The 27,212-nt window shown below is 45.2% G+C and overlaps 2 protein-coding genes across 5 annotated transcripts; both read left to right on the top strand.

Moving 5' to 3' along the window:
• The first annotated feature begins 211 nt into the window (after positions 1-211).
• TPI1 (triosephosphate isomerase 1) lies at positions 212-14,371 on the top strand. The gene is made up of 7 exons (XM_061636905.1): positions 212-405; positions 5,964-6,087; positions 6,210-6,294; positions 6,437-6,569; positions 7,222-7,307; positions 7,469-7,556; positions 13,790-14,371. Exons 1-7 carry the CDS (start codon positions 294-296, stop codon positions 13,906-13,908), a joined length of 747 nt encoding a protein of 248 aa, XP_061492889.1. The 5' UTR covers positions 212-293; the 3' UTR covers positions 13,909-14,371.
• Positions 14,372-17,798: 3,427 nt separating this feature from the next.
• On the top strand, positions 17,799-27,103 carry LRRC23 (leucine rich repeat containing 23). Of its 4 annotated transcripts, none has more exons than XM_061636863.1 (8): positions 17,799-17,914; positions 18,807-18,920; positions 20,349-20,461; positions 20,643-20,896; positions 21,021-21,151; positions 22,637-22,773; positions 23,608-23,869; positions 26,862-27,103. In XM_061636863.1, exons 2-8 carry the CDS (start codon positions 18,816-18,818, stop codon positions 26,898-26,900), a joined length of 1,041 nt encoding a protein of 346 aa, XP_061492847.1. In that variant the 5' UTR covers positions 17,799-17,914; positions 18,807-18,815; the 3' UTR covers positions 26,901-27,103. The 4 variants fall into 4 exon arrangements, with proteins under 4 accessions (XP_061492847.1, XP_061492855.1, XP_061492864.1 ...); XM_061636871.1 differs by having other exon boundaries at positions 17,799-17,918; XM_061636880.1 differs by lacking the exon at positions 20,349-20,461.
• Positions 27,104-27,212: the final 109 nt, after the last annotated feature.

Below are 27,212 nucleotides of genomic sequence, written 5' to 3'. Positions count from 1 at the left end.
TTAAAAGTCTCGCTGTTTCTTATATCGATACTAGGAAATAATGTTGCCAGTCAGCATGCTCACCCTTTTGCGCTTCCTGCTTTGTGCCGGAGTGAAAAGGCTCACCCGATCTTTCAGAATAGCGAGGGATGGAAGGAGAGGCGGGGCCTGAGTGACGTTGACAGGGCAGTGGGTGTGGTTCCCTCGCTTCTCTATAAAAACGCCTGGGAAACGGCCATCCCGGCGCTGCGCTCTCTGACCTTCCAATCTCCTCTGAGCCGGCGACCCGGGCACCGCCACCACCACCACCCATCATGGCACCCAGGAAATTCTTCGTGGGCGGGAACTGGAAACTGAATGGCGACAAGAAGAGCCTCGGGGAGTTGATCCAGACTCTCAATGGCGCAAAGATCCCCGCAGGAACCGGTGAGGGGAAGCCCTGAGCGGCGAGTCTGGCACCCAGATTGGAAGCTCATTTGGGGCGAATGGGGCAAGGCTGCGGTCCTGTGCACGCTGGTTTAGGAGTAAGCCCCGTTGCACTCAATGGGGCTGACTTCTGGGTAAGCACGCACAGGACTGCTGGAGCTGGAAGGCCTTGGAGGCAAGCCGGGCTAGTGGTTGCCCCGTTTGGACTCGAAAGGCGGGAACAGACCCGGGCAGCCCCGGCTAAATCCTCCGAGATTTCCTCCGGTGGAGTGGAGCGCTGCCCTTCTCTTCCTTGCAACCCGCGCAGGGCTTATCCGCAGCTGCCTCTAACGGGACTGAGCATGAGAAAGGGGCCCCAGTTAGCGAAGCGCCGGAATAGCGAGGAGAGGCGTGGAGAAGAATAAGGAGGAGGCCTGCTTCCCCTCCTCGCATCCCCGCGCGAAGCTCGCCTGCTCCAGAGGGGACCCAGCGGCGGCGGCGCCTTGCATAGGGGAGGGGCCCGGCTGCCCCTCCCTGCGCCGCGTGCTCGCCCGCACGTACTGCAGGGCCCGGCTGGCTGGCTGCCGCTTCTTCTTTGTCGTCCTCTTTCCGTTGTAAAACCCCGCAGGAGGAAGGGAGCCGAAGAAGCCCCCGAGGCTGCGCTTCTCGGCTCTGGACAGGAAGATGGCTACATACGTTTTACCGCTACTCTGCTTAACAGCCTTCTGGCCAGCAAAAGATGTCGGCTTTTCCTGCCAAATTAGGTCCATGCCGTGAAAAACACTGAGAGAGAGACATGAAAGCAGCTGGCCGCTGTTGCACAGAGGTGCAGGGCCTGTTTCCTTAGGCGGCGCTCCGCGGGAGAGGGGCGCGCAAGTTTGTTGCATTGGGAAGAGGGAGGCCGGAGCAGAGGTGGGCTGAGGAACCCCCGGAGGCCCTTAAGTGGCTGGGAGAAGGAGGCATTCTTGCACGCCCTTCTTTGGCGGATGTGGGGAGCAGCTTTCCGTCCCTGCTCTGGAACAGGCCCTCTTGTTTCTAGGCCCTCAATCTGCACTGTCCTTCATTGTTTGGCTGAAGGTGTTGGCAGAGCTGGGTTCAAAGGCCCAAGAGAGGCAGCGGTAGCCGGGGAGCCCTGAGTGTTTGCCAGGGAGGGCACCACGAAACAGTTGAAACCTAAGACAAGCTTGCAGTTAACTATTTTAATAAAATGTACGTTTTTAAATACCGGTAGATTTTATATTCTTGATAAACACAGCCAAGTGCTTGTGGGCCAGCCTGGTGATTTTGCACTAATAGGTGTGAAATGGGGAGAGGGGCAGAGTGACCCCTTACAGTCCAGTTAGGTAAAGTACTGCCTGCACGTTTTCTTTTCTTTCTGTAAGTGAAAGGACCAGAGACCTGCTTTAACAAAAAAGAAGTGAAAATTCAAGAAACAGGCCTAGAAGATCCTAGGGCCGCCTTTCCCAACTAGTGGGCCACCAGATGTTGTTGGACCACAATTCCCATCTTTCCTGACCATTGGCAATGCTGGCTGAGGCTGATGGGAGTTGTGGTCCAACAGCATCTGGTGGCCCACTAGTTGGGAAAGGCTGTCCTAGGGAGACCTTCCCTTCTCACAGCCTACTGTCCTGTGCCACAGAAATCCCCATGCCTACATGGTATAAACATTGTCAGTGTGTATGCTTTGCTTATGACCCCCCCCCCCCGGACATTTAACTGGTGACTGACAGTGGATGAGAAGCTGAACAACATGATCTGACTAATCCTCACACAGTTCATGTAAGTGAGAGTACACTAAGGTAGGAGATGCAGTTGGTGCCTGGTTCCCTCCTCTTGTCCTCAGAATTCTCTCTTGTCTGCATGGACATGGCGTGATGCCCAGTTCTCAGGCCAGGAGGACTGTCTGTCTGCCTCTCTTGGTTCTATTTGGCATGACTGTGCCAATGGGAGGTCTGCCCCTAGCGTAGACTCATCAGTGCCAGAGGAAAGCTATACCTGAGCCAAACGGTTCAACGGGCAGATCCTTTGCAGTCTCCCTACCAAGTCAGAAAAGGGCAAGGTGGGTTGAGGGAGAGCTACAGTTTCTGGAGTAGGTTCCTGAAGAAATGTCAAAGGGTCTAGAGGAGAGGGGATCCTAAATATAGGTGACGGTGCAGCTGCCTATAAATACCAGCTACTGTACTTGGAGTTAGGAAACTTTATCCCTGTACCTTGCTAAAGGTCAGGAAAAAGGCCTCCCAAGTGAACTACAAGTGGGAGGGTGATCTACTTAATTGTCCCAGATATTCTTCCTCTTTTATATTATACAGACTGTTTGAAACATTTAATGAACTCTGGGTTTCCTGTTCTCTGATAGTAATGTTCAGTACTGGAGGGGGATACCATGGCAGTATCACACATCTTGTAATAACATTCAGAATGATGTTGATGGCTAAACACTAAACCCACCCACCCCAAGCCTATTTTCTCAAGGATATAATATATTTTTTAATGATTCTTGGTTGTAGGGAGTGGCCTTGTCCTTTATCCCATGGAGTCCAGCTTTCAGGTTTCTGACCTTTACCCTTGCCCACTGGCTCCTCTTATTATCTCTCAATGAGAGGGAGAGATGTCAGCAATGGGGGGCACCTCCCTGTGTTAAAGGCAGTCTTTCTCCTTGGCCACTGTCATTATCAGGCCTATGCCTCTTCTGGGGATGCTAGGCTTGGACTGTCTCATCCACTCTCTGGTGCCTGCTTGGTCCCAAACTTCTCTCAGCTCCTGGGTTCCCTTCAAGTGAATGGAGAAGAGTGGATACTGAGGTTGTGGGGCAGCCACTTCAACTTGTGTTAGGAAAAAGGAGGTGTGGGAGGTCTCAGTAAACGACTGCTGTCCTGCAACACTCCCCCCTGTCTCAGGTTCCCTGGACGGGTTCAAAGTGGTTGTGCTTCTAATGAGTCAGGGTTGGCCTGTCAAAGATAGTGGTTTGGGAGGGTAAAAATGAGAGAATGAGAAGCCATGGAAGAAGTAATATTAACATTTTGTAAGTTGCTATCATCCTTTGGTAGGGATGGGGACCTTTGGCCCTCCAGGTATTTGGGGGCTCCAGCATGGCCAGTGGTCATGGATGATGGGAGTTAATAGTCCAAAAGCCAGAAGGCCACAGCTTCCTCATTCCTGGCCTATAGGGTAAGTACATAGAATCATAGAATAGTTGAGTTGGAAGGGGCCTATAAGGCTATCAAGTCCAACCCCCTGCTCAATGCAGGAATCCAATTTAAAGGAATCCAAAGCCTTCTGGGGGGGTTTCTGAAAAATTGAGAAATTTTGGACTGTGACATGTGAAGGGGTATACAAGCTTGTTTCATCCTGGGCAAACCTTAAGTTTTTAGAAGTCCGGGATAAATACCATGACAAATATGGAGAAGCAGAAACTAACAGTGATAGATCAGAAAATGAGACTCATTAAATTTCACGTAGTATTCCATGAGTCTTAGTTTTCTCCCCTCTGTTTCCCAGCTCTTTTTATGGAAATGAGTGCTTTTTGTCTGCTTGACACTTTGCAGGACTAGAAGAGACATAATTATAATTTTCAGAATTAATGATTTCTTTTTTTACTGTAACACTAATGGTTTTTCCTGTGTTCAGTGTTTTTGCCCGCTTCTCATAAACTGGCAAAATGACATATATGCTGGGTTCTGTACAGTTCAGCAGCTTGTAGCTCTGTTTGTAACACAAAATTATTATTTTTTAAGTAAATTAAATTTGTAATTGTCTGAATAAACTGTACTTTTAATATGCCAGACAGGATAATTTAATGGCAAACCAAGTTATACATGATACATTTTATGTTCCTAAAGTAACAAGACTTTTGATCTGTAAACAGTGCCAAAAAAAGTAAGTATTGCATATTTTTCAATTTTCCCCAAAACTTCAAAAAAATTTCCACAGCTTGAAAATTTCTAGAAATTTTACATCTCTCAGCCTGGGACATACCCTTTGGTGCATATTGGTTTTTCTCACTGAAGCTTCTCTGAAGGGAAGGGATGCATTTAACCTAATTGAAAAAGTACCAAAAATGGGTTACAATATATCCTTTACCTACCACATTTTAATCTCAAAGTAACCTTGCAAAGTAGGCTAGGCTGAGAAATAGAGATTTGAATTATTTTGTACAGCACCATGTTACGAGATACCTCTAAACCCCAACTTTTCCTACGAGATGGTAGCCTGCACCTGGGAAGGGAAGTTCTACTGGCCTGGAGAGGCAAGGAGAGAGCCTCCACTTATAGTAACACAGGTAGGGCATGTTCAAGCAAGCTGAGTTGGAAAGCCTCCTGCTACATCCATTGATTGCTATCTCCTGTGTAAATCTTTGCCATTCTCTCTCATCCTGTGCTAATTTAAAGTTAGACAAAAAGGGCATCACATTCCTTCTGGAAGAGTTAAGCCAAGATAGGATCACCTAAAACCTCTCCTCTCCTCTCCTCTCCCCACAATAACTAATTAAGAAGTGTCTGTGGTCTCAGGCTCCTCCCAGAAATGTCTAATAGATATATTAATCTCTCCCCTCCATCACCACCTGGGGAGCAGAATGAAGATGCATTTTTAGAAGCCAGTTGTCAAATTTAGGACAAACTCCTTTTGGTTGGCCCCATTTTAAAACTTTTAACACCCCACCATTAGCAGGAAGACAGGATCTGTAGTCTTTTACTCACCTGCTCTCTAGCAGAAATGGAACATTTACTTCAGCCCATTCTCTAGCAGTGCTCCAGAGTCTTCCAATTGCTTTATTCTGATTCTTAACCTTGAACCTTTCCCCAAAACCTACAAAATCACTACTCAAACGCCATTCCTCTTCTGACAATGTCTCCTTCTCTTTCTAAAGCAAATAGTCAGCATCATTTTTCCTTCTGACACCACCTTAACTCCGTCAGCCGGAAATCTCCTTTCCTCTCATTTCAGCCAACATCCATCCTTCCCCCTCTTTCCTTCACCATTGTACTGCATCCTAGTTGCTCTGCGTGTTTTCAGAACTGCTTTTAAAACTGATAGCTTATATTGTTAGCGTTCACTTTTTGAAATGTGTCTGTTAGTGGTGCTGTTTATCAAGATCTAAGTCAATTTACATCTGGTCAGATATTTTTAATAAGTATGCTCGTGCCCTTTTGATACAATATACTTCTGGTCTGTCTCTGCTGCCCTTGTTAACCCTTAGGGTGCCAAATTCTGGAGTGCATACAGGTCTCAGTGTTAACTGATGCTGAAGGGGTATCAGGGTTGCATGTGAGAACAGCAGGCTTACACGCAAACCAAACAGCCAGCTACGTGTGTGTGTGTGTGTGTGGAAGAATTTGTTGTTGGCGCTTTACAGCATGGTGCTGTATAGATTTTCAGGAGCCATAAAAGACAAAGGGCAGATTGGTGAGGAAGGGGCTTCCTTGCTCACAGTTATCCTTTGGACCCCGTGGCAGATTTGACCGTAAGTATCTCTTGTGCAAGAAATGGATAGTGAGTCGGACTTGGGGTGGGATCTGTAGCTGAAAGAATGTGTGGAGTGTCTGCATCATCCTAAGTGCTGTTCTGTCTCTTATCCCCAGAGGTTGTTTGTGGTGCCCCCTCCATCTACCTCGACTTTGTCCGCCAGAAGCTTGATGCCAAGATTGGTGTGGCTGCCCAGAATTGTTACAAGGTTGCTAAGGGAGCTTTCACAGGAGAAATCAGGTGAGTGTGCTGTGAGGTGAGTCTCTGGGTGCAGCAGACACAAAGAATTGGTATGATTTCAAAAAGCCATCTAAAGTAATCAATAAGAAATGGCAGATCAGATTGTGTGTGATCTCTTTCAGCCCAGCCATGATAAAGGATGTTGGTGTCACCTGGGTAATACTGGGACACTCTGAGAGAAGGCATGTCTTCGGCGAGTCTGATGAGGTGGGTTATGCAGTAGCAGATTTGCCTTTTCAAAGTCCCCCCCCCCCCCCGGCTGGCTGGGATTTGTCTGCAGCAAGAAGATGTGCTGAGATGGTATAACTTTTATAACACTCTAAAAACTGGTTTTCTGCCCCTTTCCCAGCTCATTGGACACAAGGTGGCCCACGCCTTAGCTGAGGGTCTTGGTGTCATTGCCTGCATTGGAGAGAAACTGGATGAGCGAGAGGCCGGCATCACAGAGAAGGTGGTATTTGAGCAGACCAAGGCCATTGCTGGTAAGAGGGCATTGAGGAGCATTATGGGAGATTTTGAAATTTCATATAAGAAAGGAGGCTCTCATTTCTTGCTTTCTACCCATCATGGTTACAGCAAAAGATCCTGCCCAGCAGAGTCACATCATAGAAGACTTATGGAAGTCCCAACAGAACTGAAGCTTTAGTGGGGTTCAAATGAGCAACAGAAAATGCTGCTGTACACATCCCAATCACTGTAGTATGAAATAATTAGACAAATTATTCATAATAGATCGTTCAGCGATAGGCAGGAAATGCTATGTAAACTCACGTTCATTTTAAGAGAACCAGATCTTCTCTCATTGCTTTGGCTTCTGGGTACATTCACTTAAGAGCTGGACCCTACGTGACTGTTTCCCCTCATGTATTCCCCATTGTGTGTGTGGAGGGGATAGTAAGGGTGCATTTTCTGGCCCCACCACCCTACAACCACTGAGACTGAATGCTTGCAGAGGGGAGTCTGCTCTACTCATGGAGGCTCCCAGCTCTGTTCTCTACCCTCTTAACATGATGGGAAACTTAAGATCTTTTGAGATGCACAATCCTACTCCAAATCTAACTGTACCTGCTCTTCTCACTAGGTAGTACTGTGCTTACTGTGTGTGTCTCCCTCCCCCCCCATTCTTGCCCCCAGATAATGTGAAGGACTGGAGCAAAGTCGTTCTTGCCTATGAGCCAGTTTGGGCCATTGGAACTGGTAAAACTGCAACTCCTCAGCAGGTATGGATATGTTTAAGAGAGAATGTGTTTCCAAATTTGGTTTCCCTTTTGGGAGAGGTGGTTTTGCATTTTGGAGGATGGAAAACGGCTCTGAGCCCTGCTTTCAGAGACACTGGGTGACCCTTACAGGTTGTAGTAACGTGCTTCTTACATTGTTTCAGGCCCAGGAGGTTCATGAGAAGCTGAGGGGCTGGCTGAAGAGCCATGTATCTGATGCCGTTTCACAATCAACTCGAATAATTTATGGAGGTAAATGGAGCCCTCAGTGTAGAAAGAAAATGTGGCAAAGAATTTGGCTTTTTCCCTGCTGATTGCATAGCAAACATCCACTTTCTGTACTGTTGTCCATACAGAATATTCACAGTGGTTGCAACAAATTGGGAAGTGGGCCAGTAGAGTCCATGGCCAGATTGACCCCGTTACCCACATCAGTAATTTAAGTGGGGTATGGAAACTTATTTTTTGGAAGAGGAAACCATCTGGAAAGGCCTATTTGTGGCAAAATAAGCAACTTAGTTGATAAAAGTTGCAGATAGGTCTGTCAGGAACACCTGTGAATGTGGAGTCGGAATAACATAACAAAAAAAATGGAAGAGTTTTATTTAAAAGCAAGGTGGAGTAGAACTGAAAGAAATAAGGGAACATGGTTTGAGCCACTGATATACACTGCCTTGCAAAAATAATGAGGCCCCTGACCAACGCTCTCATATTACTGAATTACAAATGGTATGTTGTAATTTTGTTCTGTATGATATTTTGAAACACTGAAACTCAAAATGAAAAAGAGCACAAGGGTTGAATACTTATGTAAGCAACGTGTTTCAGTTTTTTATTTATTTTTTACAAACATTTCCCAACATAAAATCAATGTCACCTTACAATAATTGATTTTGAGTTTCAGTGTTTCAAAATTATACAGCCATGAGAGTGGCTGTATACTATAGTCAGCGTGGATTTTTTGCATTCTGCAATGTTAAATTAAAAAAAACCCATGTCATTCTGATCCTTCCCATAAGCTCATTTCAAAACAAAACCTTACAAAACTTATAGTCCTGAACTCAGAAATGCTTGCTCCTAAAAAAGTCCTCCTTGGACCCTGATAACTTTATAGGCCGGTAGCAAATGTTCCATTTCTGGGCAAGGTTCTAGAGCGCGTGGTCGCTCGCCAACTCCAGGCCCTCTTGGATGAAACTGATTATCTGGATCCATTTCAATCTGGCTTTCGGCCGGGGTTTGGTACAGAAACAGCCTTGGTCGCCCTGTATGATGACCTCTGTCGGGAGAAAGACAGAGGGAGTGTAACTCTGTTGGTTCTCCTTGATCTCTCGGCGGCTTTTGATACCATCGACCATGGTATCCTTCTGGGGCGACTCGCGGAGTTAGGAGTTGGAGGCACTGCTTGGCGGTGGCTGTGCTCCTGTCTTGAGAGTCGTCTCCAGAAGGTGATGCTTGGGGAACACTACTCGAGTCCCTGGGTGCTCCAGTATGGGGTCCCGCAGGGCTCAGTTCTGTCCCCCATGCTTTTTAATATCTATATGAAGCCGCTGGGTGAGGTCATCAGGAGTTATGGAGTGCGTTTCCAGCAATATGCTGATGATACGCAGCTCTATTTCTCCTTTTCATCTTCTTCAGGTGAGGCTGTTGCTGTACTGAACCGCTGCCTGGCCGCGATAATGGACTGGATGAGAGCAAAACAAACTGAAACTCAATCCTGACAAGACTGAGATGCTGCTAGTTGGGGGGCCCTCTGCTCAGATGGTTGATGTCAGACCTGTCCTAGATGGGGTTACACTCCCCCTAAAGGAACAGGTCCGTAGTTTGGGGATCTTATCAGATCCGCTTCTGTCACTTGAGGCCCAGGTAGCCTCGGTGGCACGAAATGTGTTCTACCAGCTTTGGCTGGTAGCCCAACTACGACCCTATCTGGACAGGGAGAACCTAGCCTCAGTTATTCACGCTCTGGTAACCTCTAGATTGGATTACTGTAATGCTCTCTACGTAGGGTTACCTTTGAAAATGATTCGGAAACTTCAGCTAGTGCAGAATGCTGCGGCCAGAGTTCTTACTGGGACGAAGAAATTCGATCACATAACACCTATTCTGGCCCAACTGCACTGGCTTCCAATATGTTTCCGGGCCAGATTCAAAGTGTTGGTCCTTACCTGTAAAGCCCTTGACGGCACTGGACCGCAATATCTGATGGAACGCCTCTCCCGCTATGTTCCTACCCGTTCACTCCGCTCGACGTCTAAGGCCCTTCTCCGGGTCCCAACCCATACAGAGGCCCGGAGAACAGTAACAAGATCTAGGGCCTTTTCGGTGGCGGCCCCCGAATTATGGAATGCCCTCCCAGATGAGATACGCCTGGCGTCTTCTCTGTCATCTTTCCGGCGCCAGGTAAAAACCCACCTCTTCACCCAGGCATTTTAAAGTATTTAATCTTTTAATCTTTTTTTTTTTTTTAGTTTTCTTTCACTTTGTTTATATAATGTTTATATTGTCTGCGCAATACACACTTGCTGTATTTTAAATATTGTGGTTTTATCATGTTGTACACCGCCCTGGGAGCTGCTAGCTATAGGGCGGTTTAGAAATGCAACTAAATAATAATAAATAAAAAATAATAATAACAACCCTCTAAACTTTCATGGCAATACACAAAACAGTCAGAGAGAATCGAGAGTTCAAAGTGTAAAAAGAGAGAAAAAACCCAGACCCCTTTTGGACTTTTTTCTGCCAGAGTTCTCATAATCTGTTGAAATTAATTAAAATCAGCCATGTTCACAGAGTACCTGTAATCCTATTACTCACCTTGCCCCATACTCTGACCTTCATCTTCTGCAGTTCAAAAGTTTAAAAAATGCCTGGCTGATTTTTAATTAATTTAAGAAATTTTGGCTTGAACTCGATGATAATGTCAGGCATGTTCAGTAAGAACCAACTGTCAGTGTTCCAAAAGCCAGACTCACAGCTGCTGGGCTTGCCTAATCAGGGGCCACACCCACACCAGACTTTGATTTCACGTGAGACAGTCATGGCTTCCCCCAGAGAATCCTGGGAAGTGTAGTTTGTGAAGGGTCCTGAGAGGAGACTCCTATTCACCTGACAGAGCGCAGTGACCAGAGTGGTTTAACAGCACCTTTCACTAACTACACTGCCCAGGATTCTTTGGGAGAAGCCATGACTGCCTAAAGTGAAATAACAGTCTGGTGTGGATGTGGCCAGGGACAGCTTTGGTTTAAATTTGGGTGGGAGGCTACATGTGCCTGCTGTAGAATAAAAAGGTGGGGGAAACGCTGAAAAAGAATGATACTGTTCACAATGTTTTCCTTTTGGAAAGGAAAGGGGCTTCCCCTCTGCCCAGTGCCCACCTACCCAATCTCCTTCCCTCCCCTTCCTGCCCTCCTCACCCCTTCCCCGGGTCAGTTTCACCTATCCTAAGCATAATTGCACAGGAGTAAATCCCACTGTACTCAAAAAGCATGCAAATGATTAAACCTGCCCTCCTATCCCCTCCCTCTTGCCCTTCCCTCTCCCTTCCTTCACCCCTCCCTTCCTTCACCCCTCCCTTCCCATCCCCTTCCAATACCCTCCTTCCCCCCTCTCCCCTCCCCCATGGTCAGTTTTACCTATCCTAGGACTACGACCTGGGAGACCAGGGTACAAATCTCCACACAGCCATGAAGCTGACTGGGTGACCTTAGGGCAGTCACTGCCTCTCAGCTTCAGAGGAAGGCAATTGTAAACCACCCCTGAATACCGTTTAATATGAAAAAGCGGATAAGAGAAAAAACAACTCATTTGAAATGTGGTGTTGGAGGAGAGCTTTGCGCATACCATGGACTGCGAAAAAGACAAATAATTGGGTGTTAGAACAAATTAAACCAGAACTATCACTAGAAGCTAAAATGATGGAACTGAGGTTATCATACTTTGGACACATAATGAGAAGACCTGATTCACTAGAAAAGACAATAATGCTGCGGAAAAACAGAAGGGAGTAGAAAAAGAAGAAGACCAAACAAGAGATGGATTGATTCCATAAAGGAAGCCACAGACCTGAACTTACAAGATCTGAACAGGGTAGTTCATGACAGATGCTCTTGGAGGTCACTGATTCATAGGGTTGCCATAAGTCGTAATCTACTTGAATGCACATAACAACAAAATCCCATTGAACTCAAAAAGTATACAAATGATCAAACCTGCTCTCCCCTCCTGCTCCTTCCCATCACCTCCCTTTCCAATCCCCTCCTGCTCCCCTCTCCCTCTTCTTCCTTTCCTTTCCTCTACTCTCCCCTCCTCCTCCCCCATGGTCAGTTTTACCTATCCTAGCCATGATTGCACAGGAGTAAATCCCATTGACCTCAATAAGCATGCAAATGATCAAACCTGCACTCTCCTCCTTCCCCTCTCCTCTCCCTCCTCCCCTCTTCCTCCCTTCCCCTCTTGCTTCTAACTCCCCTGCCCACTCCAGGCATGATTGCATGGGAGTAAATCCCACTGAATTCAGTAAGCATGCAAATGATCAATCCGTTCTCAGCACACTTGCACAGCATCCCATTTCTTGCCTCCCAGACTAAAAATTAGGGAAATTCACTAATAGGCAAAAAACCTTGCAGTTTAAGAATACCTATGCCAACAAATATTTCTATCAAACTTTAATTTTTTTTGTCAAAATGCAGACACAATTTGGGTTGGTCTTTCACAGTCCAATCCACTTTCTGTGTAGCTTGGAAGAATGTGGTAACCTGTGCCTCTGAGCATATGGTGAGTGGTGGCAACACCTGCAGTCAGCCCAAATAACAGAAACAAGACATGTGCTGTGCTGATCTTGTTTGAGCAGGGAGGAAGCAACAATATTAAAACAGTTGATATAGTTCAGATAGTCACTTTCAGTATGTTTGATTTACTTTGCAATTTTAGTGAAGTTTTCTATGGTAAATCATTCCCTTTTGCTTCTGTTTCTGTGAATATGTGAAGTACAGCAACACTTTGCAATGCTCCAAAAACAATTGTGGAATAATACTGACTGTTCTGCAGAATAGTTTCCAATGGACATGAGGAGTGTCTCAGTTTGCACAAGATAAAACAGTGGGAGGTGAAATATATTCTAGCAAAATTCTAGGTGTGCTCTTATGTTTTTAATTGACCATACCCACCTTTCCTTAAGTGGAGTAGTTTAAGCATAGCAAGCTGAAAACATGCATCTTGGGCAGGCCAAGTTTGTTTTTCCAGTAGCTAGATTCATTGCTTAAGTAGCAACATATTGTAATCAGTCTGATTTTACATCAAACTGCAGTTTCAGATTCAACTGTTAATGCGTCCAAAATAGAAATGGAGCATAACCTCTAGTTTGAAACAAAAAAGCTATCTTCACCATCATATGACATCGACCAATAAAAAGTCTTTGAAATTAATAAAAATAAATTTGACACAAATTTCTACAATGCATAATAAGAGAAATACAATTTTCTAGGTTAGATTCTTTGTAGAAACAGTAGTAACACAGAAAAGCAAAGTAAGAAGAACACCAGCAAACATACAAAACTAATTCTCCATGGGCGCCTGCAAGATTTTTTGCCTATTAGTGAATACAATGTCATACAGAAGGAAATTACAATGCACCATTTGCAATTCAGGAATATGAGAGCATTGGTCAGGGGTCTGATTACTGCTGCAAGGCACTGCACATGGCCACTCTTAATACTAAAAGATGTCATGGTACATTACCAATTTAGGTTCCATGTTCATATTTTATTTTATTTTCCTTTAATAAAACCTACATTCTATAAATATGCAATGAAAATAGATACTAAAGTCCTATTGATAGTCAGTGTGGTGTAGTGGTTAGAGTATTGGGCTAGGACCTGGGAGACCAGGGTTCAGATCCCCATTCAGCCATGAAGCTCGTTGGGTGACCTTGGCCTAGACATTGTCTCTGAGTCCTAACCTACCTCACAGGATAGTTGTGAGGATAAAATGGAGAGGGAGAAGGACCATGTATGCCGCATGAGCTCCTTGGAGGAAAGGTGAAATTGAAATGTAATAAAGGACTTGCAATCTACCTTTCTAATGTAAACAGAACGGTCAGCATGGCTAATATGTAATTGTGGTACCTTATTTTGAAAGCGTGGTTGCTCTGAAGGAGATACTTTGGAGCAGAGAAACAGGGAGAAACGTAACCCTTTATCTGCCTGCATTGCTCCAAGTTCCCCTCCCCTGTGGAATGTCTGTGTGTGTACAATTTTATAGTGGAAAAGTACTACACAGGGACGGGATGCAGCACTCCCTCCACGCCCCTTCTCCACTTTCCAATCCCATCCTTCCCAAAGAAGCTTTGCTTTAAAAAGGCATTGTGACTGTTACAAAATTAGCCTTAGGAATGCCACGCAGCCCCAAACCTTGCATTTTCTGATGCTTATTGGCTGCATTTTCCTCCTTGCACCTCTTTTTTTAAAATGGGTTGTATCCCTTTGCAGGTTCAGTCACTGGTGCCAATTGCAAAGAACTGGCCTCTCAGCATGACGTGGATGGTTTCCTTGTTGGTGGGGCTTCCCTCAAGCCTGAATTTGTAGAGATCATCAATGCGAAACACTGAAAACCACTCTACAGAGGCTGAAGTGGGGCCAGAGAGGGAATTCATCATGGATGGAAGAATAGATGCTGCAAAATGCACTAGGGTTAAACAGTCTCACTTTCAAATCCCTTGTCCCACACTTGCTGTTAATTGTTCAACATTGCTGCTAAACATAACAGTTGCCAAGCCATGTATCAGTTAGATGACGTCTTTGTGCAGGCAGGGCTTTGCTCACTGCCCTGTGCTTGTGGGTGGGACTTCCTGCCTTGCTGTTATCCCCATAGGCTAATTGGAGACCTGTTTTTTTTCTGATCAGTGTCTATAATGTTGCTCTAGGGCCACCTGTCTTGCTGAGGACATAGTGTTGCCTCTTGTTTCAGCCAATTTGGAATCGGTACCCAGTGGCCTGTATTGTATGTAAGATCTATGTCAGTTCCACGTCCCCCAAGTCAACCATGAACAGAAATAAACAAAGGGAAAGAAAGACTCTGAAAACTATTGTTGCAATATGGGACCAAGGCTACACTGTGGCCACAAAAGGGGCTAAAAGGAGGTCTTGCACAGGAAGGAGACTAGAAAATGGCTAGAGACAACCTTGCTGTGCTGTCAGTTCTTCTGCATCTCCCTTGCCTCCTGGGCAAAGCTGTTAGGAATCAGAAACTACCACTCCCTTTCCCCTGATAATTCATGATTCAGTTGAGCTGCTTCTAACCCTTTGCAGGGCAGACTCACTGGGACTTCGTTGGGGGTAAGATAGATGAGTGAGAACATGCTGGGAAAATAGAAGTTTATGTTTTGAGGGGATTGGTCTCAGGGTGTCCAGAGGAAGGAGTAAAAATCTATGGTAGGGCAAGAGCTCAGTTTACTTGCTGCTTGGCTTGGGAGCTTTTGCCATTCATTCTACCCTTTCCCCCCTTGTCCCTTAGGTCCTACTATTGAGGCACCAACCATGCACAGATTCTTCCTTGACCAGCCAGCTCCCATACCCTGCTCCACTGAGTTCTACCCCCCCCAATCTGCCAGGGGCTGCCCCCTCGGTCTATTTACCAGGCAGCCAGCCCTATGATTATTCTGGGGCATGTTCCTTGCCCTTATTATTCCTGTTACTGTTGGGTATATGAGTAGAAGAATCAAGAGGGCAGTGCTGCAGCTGCTGCTATTCTTAATGATGATACGAGCTCAGCTTAAGGAGTTTTTATCACTCCACCTCAGACTTAAACCTTGGAAGTATGGGTTATTTCCAGAAGACAATAGGTGAAACTGAGTTTAAAAAAAAAAAATCCATCTGCGGTCCTGAATATTTGGCTGCAAAGATTTCCCTTCTTGAAGAAGAAATGTAACCTAAAGTTGCTTGGAGGCATGGCAAAGCCTAATGTCTACAGTTATTTGTGCCTTTAACTTCAGCATGTGTTAGCTCTCCTTAAATACATTAAAGCAGGAATGAGGCATCTTTCTTCCCAAGGGTCCCTTTGGGGGGGGGGTGCATGCCAGTGGTGAGCATGGCAAGAGGCGGCAGATCAGTGGATGCAACTTAGCATTGTACAGTAGGCTACAGAAAAGTCAGGTTTCTATATTCACCTCTCCATCCAGACCAACAAAATAGATTTCCATAGTTCAAGAATTAATTCCATCTAGGTAAAAACCGTTGAGGAGGGCTCTTAGCATCTAGGCAGGATAATGAGGTAGGTAGAGATCTTGGTGTGTAATCAGCCATCTATGTTTGCTTCAGATGTACTTGCAGATCCACATCACTGCTCATCCAGGCTCTATTTAAACTGGCTTGGAATGGAGTATGCTATCCCAGCTGAAGGCATGGAAAATAAAGCAAGGAAAACAATTTCAAATGGGAACTCAGACAAAAGGCATTGCAAATTTGGCTCCTGCTTATGCCCAAAAATACAGCAGAGATAAAGGCAGTGATATTTTAGCTGGAAGATATGAGAAGGTTTTGTTTTTGGCAAGACTAATAACACTTTCAATAAAACCTTGGCATGCCCAGAGCCAAATATTTAAATTTTAGAATTGGGATTTCCCATAGGAATGTGTGTGAATGGAGTGTTTGCAGGTTAGGAACAGAGCTTCCTAAAATTTGCATGTGTCCTGGCAGGTAGTTAGGTAGCAATATTTGCATATTTTAAAATAAGACAACTTTATGCACTACTGAGGAATGATTGTTCCAGGTAGGAAGAATCATTTACACTTGGTAAATACAATTTATCAAAAATTGAATTTTTTCATAGAACTTACATAGAAATTTTTCATAGGACCTTCATAATAGGAACATGTTAATTGGATAATTACGTCTGCTGTATAGACCTACAACTATTTACTGGGAAGGAAGTAGATTGCTGGAGAGCAGGGGGGCATCACATATACACTACCTCCCTTCCCAAGATGTAGCCAGGTTTTTTGTGCAGCTCTATTGAAGTGCTTTGCAGAATTTCATAAGCAAAACAGATAGGTCTTACAGTCTAAATTATATGCTTAATAATAATAATAATAAATTTTATTTCTAAGCTGGCTATCTGGCTGAATTAACGGCCACTCTAGGCGGCGTACAAAAAATAAAATAACAAATACAATACAACATCAACTCAATCCAAAACCCACCCACATCTTTATAAAATCAAACTAGATTACTCAGAGTCCCATAGGCCCGCCTAAACAGCCAAGCTTTCAATTCTCCTCGGAAGCCTGTCAGGGAGGGGGCATGGCGAAGGTCATAAGGCAGAGAATTCTAGAGGGTGGGGGCCACAATTGAGAATGCCCTCTCTCTGGTCCGCATCAGCCTAGCTGTTTTGACTGGCAGGACTGAGAGAAGGTCTTGTGAGGCTGATCTCGTCAGGCGGCCTATCTGATGATGCTGGAGGCGTTCCTTTAGATAAACTGGACCGAAACCATGTAGGGCTTTAAAGGTTAACACCAACACCTTGAATTGGGCCCGGTAAACAACTGGTAACCAGTGCAGGTCTTTTAGCACTGGAGTGATAACTTCCAATTCTTGTTAATGCCAGAGGTAATTTGGAGTCCTAGCACAACTTGGAAAACCTGCATTCTTGGGAGATGGGGGAAGCAAGAAGCACACAGGCAGACAATGGAATACCCAGTTGAGGACTAGAATGAAGGGTGATGGGGGAAGAACTACAATAGATGGGCTGGAGGCAGGAAAGCAACCCCAAAGCAATGTCCCTCATAACTATATTTTACTACCTCACATAAACCAAGCTGGAGATACAAAGTAGGATAGAAATAAATTGATTTAACAAATAAGGGCTTTGTAGTCCCTTCAGTAAGATGGCATTTGCAGGGGTGGCTAACCTGTGGCCCTGCAGATAGACTAACCTATGCTGAGCTACAACTTCCATCATCTCTTGAGTGACCGCTGGCCATGCTGGACGAGCTGATGCGAGCGGGAATCCAGTAACAGCTGGAAGGCTGTAGGTTGTCCATCTCTGCTGAAGATGTGTTTCCTCCCCCCTAATAATTTCAGTTATACAATATAGTTAATTGTCACATTTATTGGCTGTGGCCTATGACATACCTAGTGATGAGCAACAGAATTACCCCAGATTACACTTTGGTTGACTTTTTGCAGCAGCACCAAAGCCATTCAAGATGGTTGCTGGCTGAGCTATCTCATTGCACTGGTGGCAAGGGTGGTGGGCATCCACAAAAGCAAGGGAGCGGAGAAAGGAGAGGGCTGACCAGCGGCTGTCGCTTTAAACCAGCCTGCTGGGGAGCTCTGTCTGCGTTCCCGCAGTCTCTTGATGCAAAGCGGGCATTTCTCTCATCCAATTAGCATCCCCGCCGCTGCATTCTCTGCCTGCCTCGTTCCAGCCTCTCCCCGCCTCCTCCCCTGCTGCAGCTCGGCGAAACCTGTCAGTCATGCCGCGGTTACCCGGGCAGCGGCGCTCCCGGCAACAGTTTCCACTTCCCCAACTGCCTCCAGGGGCTGTAGCAACGAAAACAACAGCCCTTCTCCCGCCTTGCTTCAGCTAAAGCTCCTGCAGCGGCTCGGACCCCGAGCGTGGGTAGCTGTTGTCCTCTTCCCGCCGCCTCCTGCGCCCCTCGGGGAAGATTTTAGTAACGGGGAGAGGTGGTTTGGGCTGAGGCTACGGGGCCAGAGTTTGGCTGCTCCGGAGAGCAAGAGGGTAGGAGGGTCACCTGTCAGCAGGCGCGCACGAAAGCAATAGCGATGAAGGGAACGTCGGCAGGTGCCGCTTCTCTCAGCCCTATGGGACAAGTTGCGAGCGTGAAACGTCTTCTCTTTTAGGGGGAGCAGATGCAGAGGGCTTTAAGCCATCGTTTGCTTTATCTCTGTTTAAAACATGGCAGAATTGTGTTGATGGGCTTACCTGTTAGGGTTGGTGGGTTTTTTGTTTTTTTTACCCTGGATCCATTTTGTATCGGACCCCGCAAAGATGGGTCCCTCATCTTCAAGCCCATTTCCCTCTGATAGAGGCTTCTTTCAGTTGTGACCAGGGGATTCCAGTCCACATGGCTGCGACCAGGCAGCAAGGGTCTTTCTTTAAAAAGTGACCTCAAGGGGCTGGCCCCTACGCCAAGGAGCAGCTGAAAGACAGCAGGGGCCCCCAAAGGAACACCCGTGGTCCCCTCCCCCTGCTGAAATTTGTCTTGCAAGAAGGCTTCTACTGTAGCCAATAGAACAGGTGGTTGGGTGTGCTGGGGGTTGCCTGTGGGTCCCACAACAGTTTCTCTGGTTTGCAAATGTGCCCATAGGCCCCAAAACGTTCACAAGCCCTGTTTTTCCTAAAAAGGGTTGGCTCCCTACCACGGGGTCATCCTGAGGCAGGAAGGGATAAATGTACCAACACGGAATAACATCATATTACATGGAAATGAGGGGGCTTTCTCTAGCCAGTTGCTGAAATCCACTTGTAGTCTGTCTGTTGTACCAGCCTTTGAAAATGTCGGATGAGGAGCCAGAAGATGACAATGATGCTGAAGAGAAAGGGGAAGAAGAGGGGGAAGGGGAGGAGGAGAAGGAAGCACCAGAGGAGGAAGAAGAAGAGGTAACAGATTTATGTTATTCATTACATTATCCTGTAAAAATACAGGACACAATCCAGACAAAGTCAGGCTCTTTAAAGTCTTGTTAATTTCAGTGAGAGAGATTTAGGGTGCAATCCTGGACCTTAGTTCTGCTTGCTGAGGAGCTATAGGATTTGGAGGAAGCTCTGCTTTGCCAGTGGATCTTAAGATAAGGCACCAGCAGCGGAACGCAATAGGGTTCTGGGTGTGATGTGAGTGGCAGAGGGGAGGAGCACATTTCTGCTGTATATTGGACTCCCCGAGACCATGGCCACACACCCATTCATGGCACAACTTTACACGAGTACCAGACCTGGCATAAGAAATTTCCTTCCCATGGGCTTCAGTGCTGGAGGAAGACAAATGCCCATGATGTGACCATTTCTTGTCTGCTGAGTGGTTAGGGAACTGTTCTGTGGAGCTTTCAGTGTAGGTTCAAGTCCCAGGACTGCCCCCCACCCCCAATGTGATTGGTTTTGGGTTTTGCCTTTTTGGCCAGGCTTTGCCTCCTTGGCATTACAGAAGGGCCATGTGCTCACTGCAGGCATCATTCCCAGAGAGCTACGCGTGTACTGTGTACTCCTTCTTTTCCTTTGTGTGTTGTGCTCCCGAAAGATGTTTATGAGCACCATAAATGGATTCAGCTCCCTGCCTGTAGGGATGCCTGGGGACTGGAAGTAGCAGACTCATTGCTGGCTGACTCATGGGCTGTTGGGGTAGGGTCACTCTGGTATCATTTTTGTGTGTGTAGACGCAGGATCGCGTGCTGGGGGGGGTATATTGCCATTGCCGTAAATTCACTGGCTCCCCTGTGTGTGGATTGCACGTAGACTTGCTTTGCTCAGCAAATGCTTACCTTTTCCCACTAGAATCAGTGGGGGTTATCTATAATTGGATGGTGCTTTACAAAAGATAAACAAGTCCAAAGTAGCTTACAATCTCAGAATCTAAAAATAAGTAAAAAATAGAAGAAACAACTGAGTAAAGGGAAGAAACAGAAAAGCAGCATATGTGGGCAGAGATTTGTGCTTGTGAAAGAGAAGTAGAGAACTTTCTGGCAAGGACAATGGCCCCTAGTTTTATCTAAGATTGCCAAATTGCAACTCAGAAATTCCTCCTGCCCTTTAAATTTGCCACCAAACTGGAGACAAAGCAGCAACAATTTTGCTTACCTTTCTCCCCACGCTAGTCCTTCTGTCTGCCCCCCATCCTGCCTGCTGTAATGAACAGGACTCCAGGTGAAACCACAACAGGTGGGAAGGGATGGAGGGGCAGGGATGCATGGGATAAAACCCCAATGCTTCATCTCCTGATTCAGTGGCAAATCTAAAAGTACAGAAGAAATCTCTGCACCTCAACAATCTTGGTTTTATCTGATTTCTTTTTCCTACTGTGCTTTTTTCCCCTAGCACCAAGTCTCAAACCCTCTCACAGAGGAGATCATGAAAGAAGGCCTTTCGCTTTTATGTAAAACTGGCAATGGCTTGGCTCATGCATTTGTGAAATTAGAGGCTAAAGAAAAGTGAGTGCACAGACATAACTAAATCAGCGCCTGTACCCATTTCCCATTTCCAAAGTCCAGTGGTGCCACCTGCCCACAGATAATTTCCTCATCCAGTTTCTTGGAAAAATTGAACTGTTGGGAGAGACACATTGGAAAGCTAGTTGTGAATAATATTATTTCTGCCCTCATCCTGTGGTAGGGAACTGACAGACATCACCCTCATCCAAAGTTTCATCCACTTACGTTATGTAGACCTGTCAGACAACTTGCTCCAAGACCTGTCTCCATTATCAGCACTCACTCATTTGCTGTGGTTGAAAGTGGATGGCAATCGGCTAACTAGTCCCAGCATGGATGAGCTGCCGTACCTGCAGAATGCCAGCTTCGCCAACAACCACATCAAGGATACCAGTGGCATTAACCATCCACGCTTGGCCAATCTCAGCTTGAAAGGTAGGTAGGTCAACACTCAAGATTCCCTCTAAAGCTAGAGCAAAACTTCTTGCTCTGTATTTTCTGGGAAAGAAATCCTGGAGAAAATGATCCTTTATCATAGTCCAATTCCTCTGAATTCTAGGTAATGAGATTGATGTAATAACAGGCCTGGATCCAGACAAGTTGTCAAATCTGCACACACTAGAGCTGCGGGGAAACAACCTAAAGTCTACAGCTGGACTCTGCCTGCCCAAGCTCAAAAATCTGTACCTGGTAAGAGAACCTGCCCTCAGACATTGTGGTCACCGTGGGCCCACCAAGACACGCATGTTTTTGTTATGTAAACAACAGCTCTGGGGAAGCCTGAGTACCCTTGGCACTGTAGAAGGTGAGGAGGGTAGGTTGAACTCTTTTTCTCCCTGTCCTGAGAAAAATTCCTTCTCTGAAGCTGCTATTTGCACTTTAAGGGAAGCCCTCACTGGTACCAATAGAAGCTTATCGTGACAGGCATTTTTTTTCTGGACTGTCAACAAGAGAAATGGTTAAACTTCCCTTCTTCACCCACAATATTTTTATTTTAAGGACATTTTTAGCCTGCCTTTCCTTGAAAGGCAAGCCAGGGCAGGGTATAATAAAACGTAACAACGATTCCAGCAATTTAAATGTAAAGGCATTAAAAAAAAATCACAGCAACAATCATTCAGCAATAAAATAATCAACAGATAAACACGATCTACATGCCAGATGCCTGAGCAAACAGATGTGTTTTCAATATCACCAACCCCAGGCTCTTCAGGCTTCATATAGCTACTATTTACATATAAAAAATGTACATGTAATGTCACAAATAGTTAGGCCCTGTTGTGTTTCAGGCTATAGGTGACTCAGTCCATTAAGTCCCAGAACTCCAGCCTGATGCTGGTGCATGATTTACCAAATAACTTTAGGTACCAATCCTGAGTTGTGAAATATAATGACAAATAGCCCAACAGGAAAATAATGTAGCCTAATAAATAAACTTGGATATGGGAGACGTGAGTTCAAATCTATATTCTGATTCTCACGAAACTCATTTCATGATCCTGAGCCTGTCACGTTCCCAGCAGCTTTAACTTATAGGGTTGCAGTGAGAATGAGAAAACCCCAGTAAGCCACACCATGCTCCTTGGAAGAAGGGTAGGATCTAAACTATATACTTGGAGATAAATATAATAAATAAAACAGTTGGCTTCAAACCCTGACAACTGGTAAATTCCTCTGAAACAATAAGTTCCTGTGTCTTAGTTTACATATTTTATTTATTTTATTTTATGAAAAGAACTATTCCACTGTAATGCCCCAGACAGTCCTCGATCTTAATAAACACCGAAGTTGCAAGGCTGGATTCTATAGTTCTGTACCAAATATCCCCCGGTGGCACAATAGGATGTGCCAAGGTAACAGAAGCATTTGTGTGTGCTGAGCTCTATGTAGTTCTTGGATTACCAGGGAGATTGTACTTTAGTGAAAGAGAGCTAGGGATCTCTAACAAATAATTATCTGTGCCCCCTCAAGTTGTAATTGGGAGAAGACATTGAAGTTAAACTGGTATAAAATCCATAGAGTGTTGTAGCATAGATATGCCCTCAAAGCTATCAGATTGCAACAGGTTACTAGTTATAAGGTTCACTTATGCCTGCTGGATATATGAATGTATACCCTGGATCTGTGTCCAATATGCCATCTCCTATCTCTTACACTACAACATCTTCAACCTAGGCCCAGAATTCCATTACTAGTCTAGAGGACTTAGAAGGCCTGGGGCAACTCACGACTCTGCATCTACGTGACAATCAGCTTGAAACACTGGATGGCTTCTCAGAAAGCCTGAAATCTCTTCAATATCTCAACCTAAGGTGGGTTGTTCCTCGTACAGAATTTCCACCTTGGAACCCTTAGAAGTAAAGGGGGAATGCTACCGAATGCAGGGAGTGGTATCTGGGACATGTTCATCTGTCTTCACAGCAAACAACAACCTTTGGTAAAAGTCTACATTTGATTCTAACTTTTAACTCCTTGAAGTATTTGCTGTAAATCAGGAGTGGCTAACAACTCCCATCATCTCCGACCATTGACCATGCTGGTGGTACTGATGAGAACTGAGGCCAAACAACATCTGGAGGGTCATCATTGCTCTATAGTGTTGCTGGAGAGATGCTTAGGAATTCCTGTAAATTCTTATGCAAACTAACCTAATTTGCACCTCCTGACCTGGACTAATGTGTGGATCAAGTCCTTTCAAGTGTTGGCTGGCCACAAAATTTCCCATGGGGATCTCCATAGCACAGCTTGCTCAGCTGGCTACCTGTCTGTCACTTGATGTGACATAACATGTCAGATGTGGGGCAGGTGGATGTGGTTACGGGGGAACGACCTCATGGGCCAAACTGGGACCTGTGCCAGGTTGGAGGTTCCCCACCCCTGCCTTAAAGGCTCATATTGATGTGGCACTGGCTGCAAAAAGAAGACACTGACTTTAAAGATCGATCTGAAAAATAGAAGAGACTCGCAGAGGAAGCATTTTAAATAGGAGGGCCCAGAAGAAACGCTCACCAAGTAGGCCTACTTATTCATTTATACCCTTTGTTCTTGGTGTTTCGGTTTCGATTTATTTATTTAAATTAATGTTTGTTCGTTGTTTTCTTGAGGGGATATTTTATAAAGAAAATGTATCTTTCCCATTGCTGCAGGGGGAATGCAATTGTACAGTCCCAGGAAGTGATGAAGCTGCAGGTGCTGCCCATGTTACGAGCCCTGGTCTTACTTGACAATCCTTGTTCTGATGAGGGGGACTACAGAGTAGAAGTCCTAGTGCTGCTCCCACGCCTTGAACGCCTTGATAAGGATTTCTTTGAGGAGGAGGAACGGGCTGAGGCTGAAGATATACGGCAGCGACGGCAGGAAGAAGAGTTGGAACTGGAAAGAGAGAGAGAGAGAGAGAAAGAGCTAGATGTGAGACACAACGGGGAATGTCATGAGTGGCAGTAGTGCCCTAATTACCCAGGGCCCTTGGGGATCTGGCTGCCTTACCTTTTGTGACACCACCTCCTGAACTACTGTTTTCTAAAGTAATACATTTTGGGTATAATGGGGGTGAGGGAGTGGGGGGGTAGAGTTTGTGGATTCCGTTAAGGTCTCCCTCCCATAACTTGACCATTGGTGGTATGAATGGTGTGGTTCTTCACATAAGAATATATTTATTTATTTAATTAATACTTATCCCACGCTCCTCCTAAAGGAGCCCAGGGCGGCAAACATTAAACTGTTAAAACAGTGCAATTTTTAAAATGAGAACATATTTAAAACAATTATAAAAAACATTTAAACATCTTTGAACATCTAAAAACATTTAAAAGCAATTGCCCTCACAATTATTACTTTCATGTTTGCCATGGCCAGTATCTCTCAGCCATCGAATGGGGTAAACAAATGTTTTTAAAAGTCTCCTGAAAATCAGTAATGAGAGACACAGGCACACCTTACCCGGGAGAGCATTCCACAAACTGAACCACCACTGAGAAGGCCCTGTCACAGGCCAATGCCAACCCAGCAGCAACCCAAGAGAGAAGAGTCTGAAATCAGGAATCTGGTCACTTTCAGTTTTAGGGCACTCCTGGATAGTCACTATTTTTGGGTGGGATTCAATCACATACATTGAGGTTGCACACTTAAGCTGATTTGTAGGCAGGGGTGTAGTGGTTCAGGGTCTCAGGGGGTCTTAGACCCTTTACTTTTTTGGGAGCAGAGTCCCTATGTCTCCAGCGTCCTATGAGCCAATCAACATGAATGGGGAGTGTGTTGGCCACTGAGAAGAGTCTTCTAACACGCTTTCTTGTCCTTTCCTGCTGATTGGAGCCAATCAGAGTGAAAGGAGGTGAGTCAGCCACTGAGAAGACTCTTCTCAATAGCTAACACACTCCCCTTTCATGCTGATTGGCTCCAAGGGATGTCTGTTGTTATGGGAGAAGTTGCACATGGGAAGAACTGAGGAGTGTAGAGATGACAAGCGAAGGGGCATGGCTGTGAAGAAACATGGCGTGACTATCATGAAGGGACCCTGCATTTCTGAATTTGTCACTACGCTACTGTTTGTAGGTGTTGTCCAACAAAACGTAAAAAGCAGATTAACTGTTGCGCATTACTGGGAAAGGGACTGAAAATAAAACAAGTCATAATGTCTTTTTATAAATCTATAGCACAGCCACATTTAGAATATTGTGCGTGTTTATGTTTCTCCTATCTCCAGAAGGATAGCTTAGATCTAGAAAGGTGCAAGAAAAGTGCAACCCAAGTGATCATGGAATTGTGCTGCCTTTCCTGTGAGGAAAGCATTTGGGTTTGGTGTTTCCTTTTTTCATTTAGAAAGAAGATTACTAAGAGGGACGGGACATGATAGAAGTGTACAAAATTATGAGTGGAGACATTAAAGGGCACAGGGTCATCCAATGATGATGATCAACAGGAGGCTGAGGACAAAACAGATGAAAGGAAGTTCATCACTACATAAATTCTTCTTTTATTTAATTCACAGCAGTAAGATGTAACTGTCACTAGCTTAGAGAGTTTTGAAATTCAGACAACTTTTTTCACATATAGGCCTGCCTTCAGGTATTACACATGATCACTAGATAGACCCTTAACTTACCGAGCTGGTATGCCTCTGAAAACAAGATACTTGGTGCAAGCAACAGGACATAGTGTCTGGTCCCGCTATTGAGATCCCAGAGATCCCACTGTTGGAAAAAGGATGCTATAGCCACCAATGATTCTTGGTCTAATCCAGCAAGACAGTTCTTCTGGGCAGAATCTCTTAGATATTTCAGATGGTAAGTGAACATTAATATGAGGATTAAAAGCATATGATGGAAAGTAAATAATTATAGGTATGTGTTTAGCATTTCATAGCCCTGGGTGTCCATTGCTAGCCTAATAACATCATTCTTTAGCTGTCCTTAAATCTTTGACTGTCAGGACTAGGAGTGGATGAGAAAAGGTATGAAGTAATTTAAAAAATCCCACAGCATGTGACCATGGTCCTGGTCAGAGACAGGATAATGTGCTGCTTGCCAGAACAGGACATTAAAGCAGCACAGACTGGGAGCAACAGTGTCTGGTGATAGGCACGGAGAAGGATGCGGCTGAGGCAGTAACTCCAGAAGCCAATTTCCTTCTTTCGAAGGCAATGTTTGGAGGTGTTTTCAGATGAGTGTTTTATTGTAGGATTGGTGCTCCTCCTGCATCCAAGTTTTTAGGCATCCACAAAACATAATTGGCATCAGCATATGCCAGCCCATATTCTCCTCCTCCCCCAGTTAATCTTTATTTACACTTTCTGGAAAAAATCCAATGCATTAAAAAGAACTGTTGCCAGTGGCTCATTTTCAGTATCTCAATGATCCATTTATAATATTGAGCGCCTATCTGGAAGTATCCTAAATGTCAGCTTTCTAGGCTTGTTTGATTGTAGAGCTAATTCAAAAATGAATAAAGCCATACTTGTAAAAATAATAATACCCAGTTCATCATCATTGTCATTTTTTGCTCATAAAGCCTCTAAAAGTTGCTGTACGAAAAATTAAAAAAAAACATTTCTCTTATTAACTCAGAACTACTTTTGTTTAAGACCCAAAAAGAGAAAGCAGTGGGAGGGAAAAGGAGAGAAAGGAAAAATATTGCACTGAAGGTCCTGGACAGGGCATAATTCACCTAAGTCACATCAAAATTACTGGAAGCTCCACATTCCCATTCCTTTAAATAGAGCTAGCACAGAAGAGCTGCTCTGTGGATTATGCACCTCTGATTTCTTATCTGGGCTATCAAAAAGGGGGTGGGATTACCTCTCCCCATGTGTGGCTTGTGGAGTGTGCCAAATCAGTTTACCTCTCACTTGAAAGAGCCTTCATCATATTCTTCCTATCCATCCCCCTCTCCCGTTTCTTTTCAGGAAATTGAGAACGGAACCCAGGAGGAGGTACAGGAGTGACATGGATGTCAGTCCCAAACGTAGGTCTGCTCAGAGAGCTTTTTCATGCCAGCTGCTTCCCAGAGTGGAGCAGGAGCTGCAGGCTGCCTTCCAGAGCCACCTTTCCTGTGCTGTAAAGCAGTCACCCAAACAGTGCGACTTCCCTGGCATGTAGTAACAGAAGGCTGTGGTGCTAAGAGGGAGGAGTGCCTCCGTGCTTTCAATGGGATGTAATTGGATGCATGTGATTGTGAATTAAAAAAAAAGGCTGATGAAGCAGGGCTGAGTATGTTGTTTTTGGCATCCCATGCTTGCAGCACCATCCACCCCCTC

This window comes from Rhineura floridana, chromosome 1, assembly GCF_030035675.1.
Source record: "Rhineura floridana isolate rRhiFlo1 chromosome 1, rRhiFlo1.hap2, whole genome shotgun sequence".
Classification (NCBI taxonomy): Eukaryota; Metazoa; Chordata; class Lepidosauria; order Squamata; family Rhineuridae; genus Rhineura; species Rhineura floridana.
The sequence above is the reverse complement of the archived record's forward strand: the minus strand, read 5'-3'. Positions and strand labels throughout refer to the sequence as shown.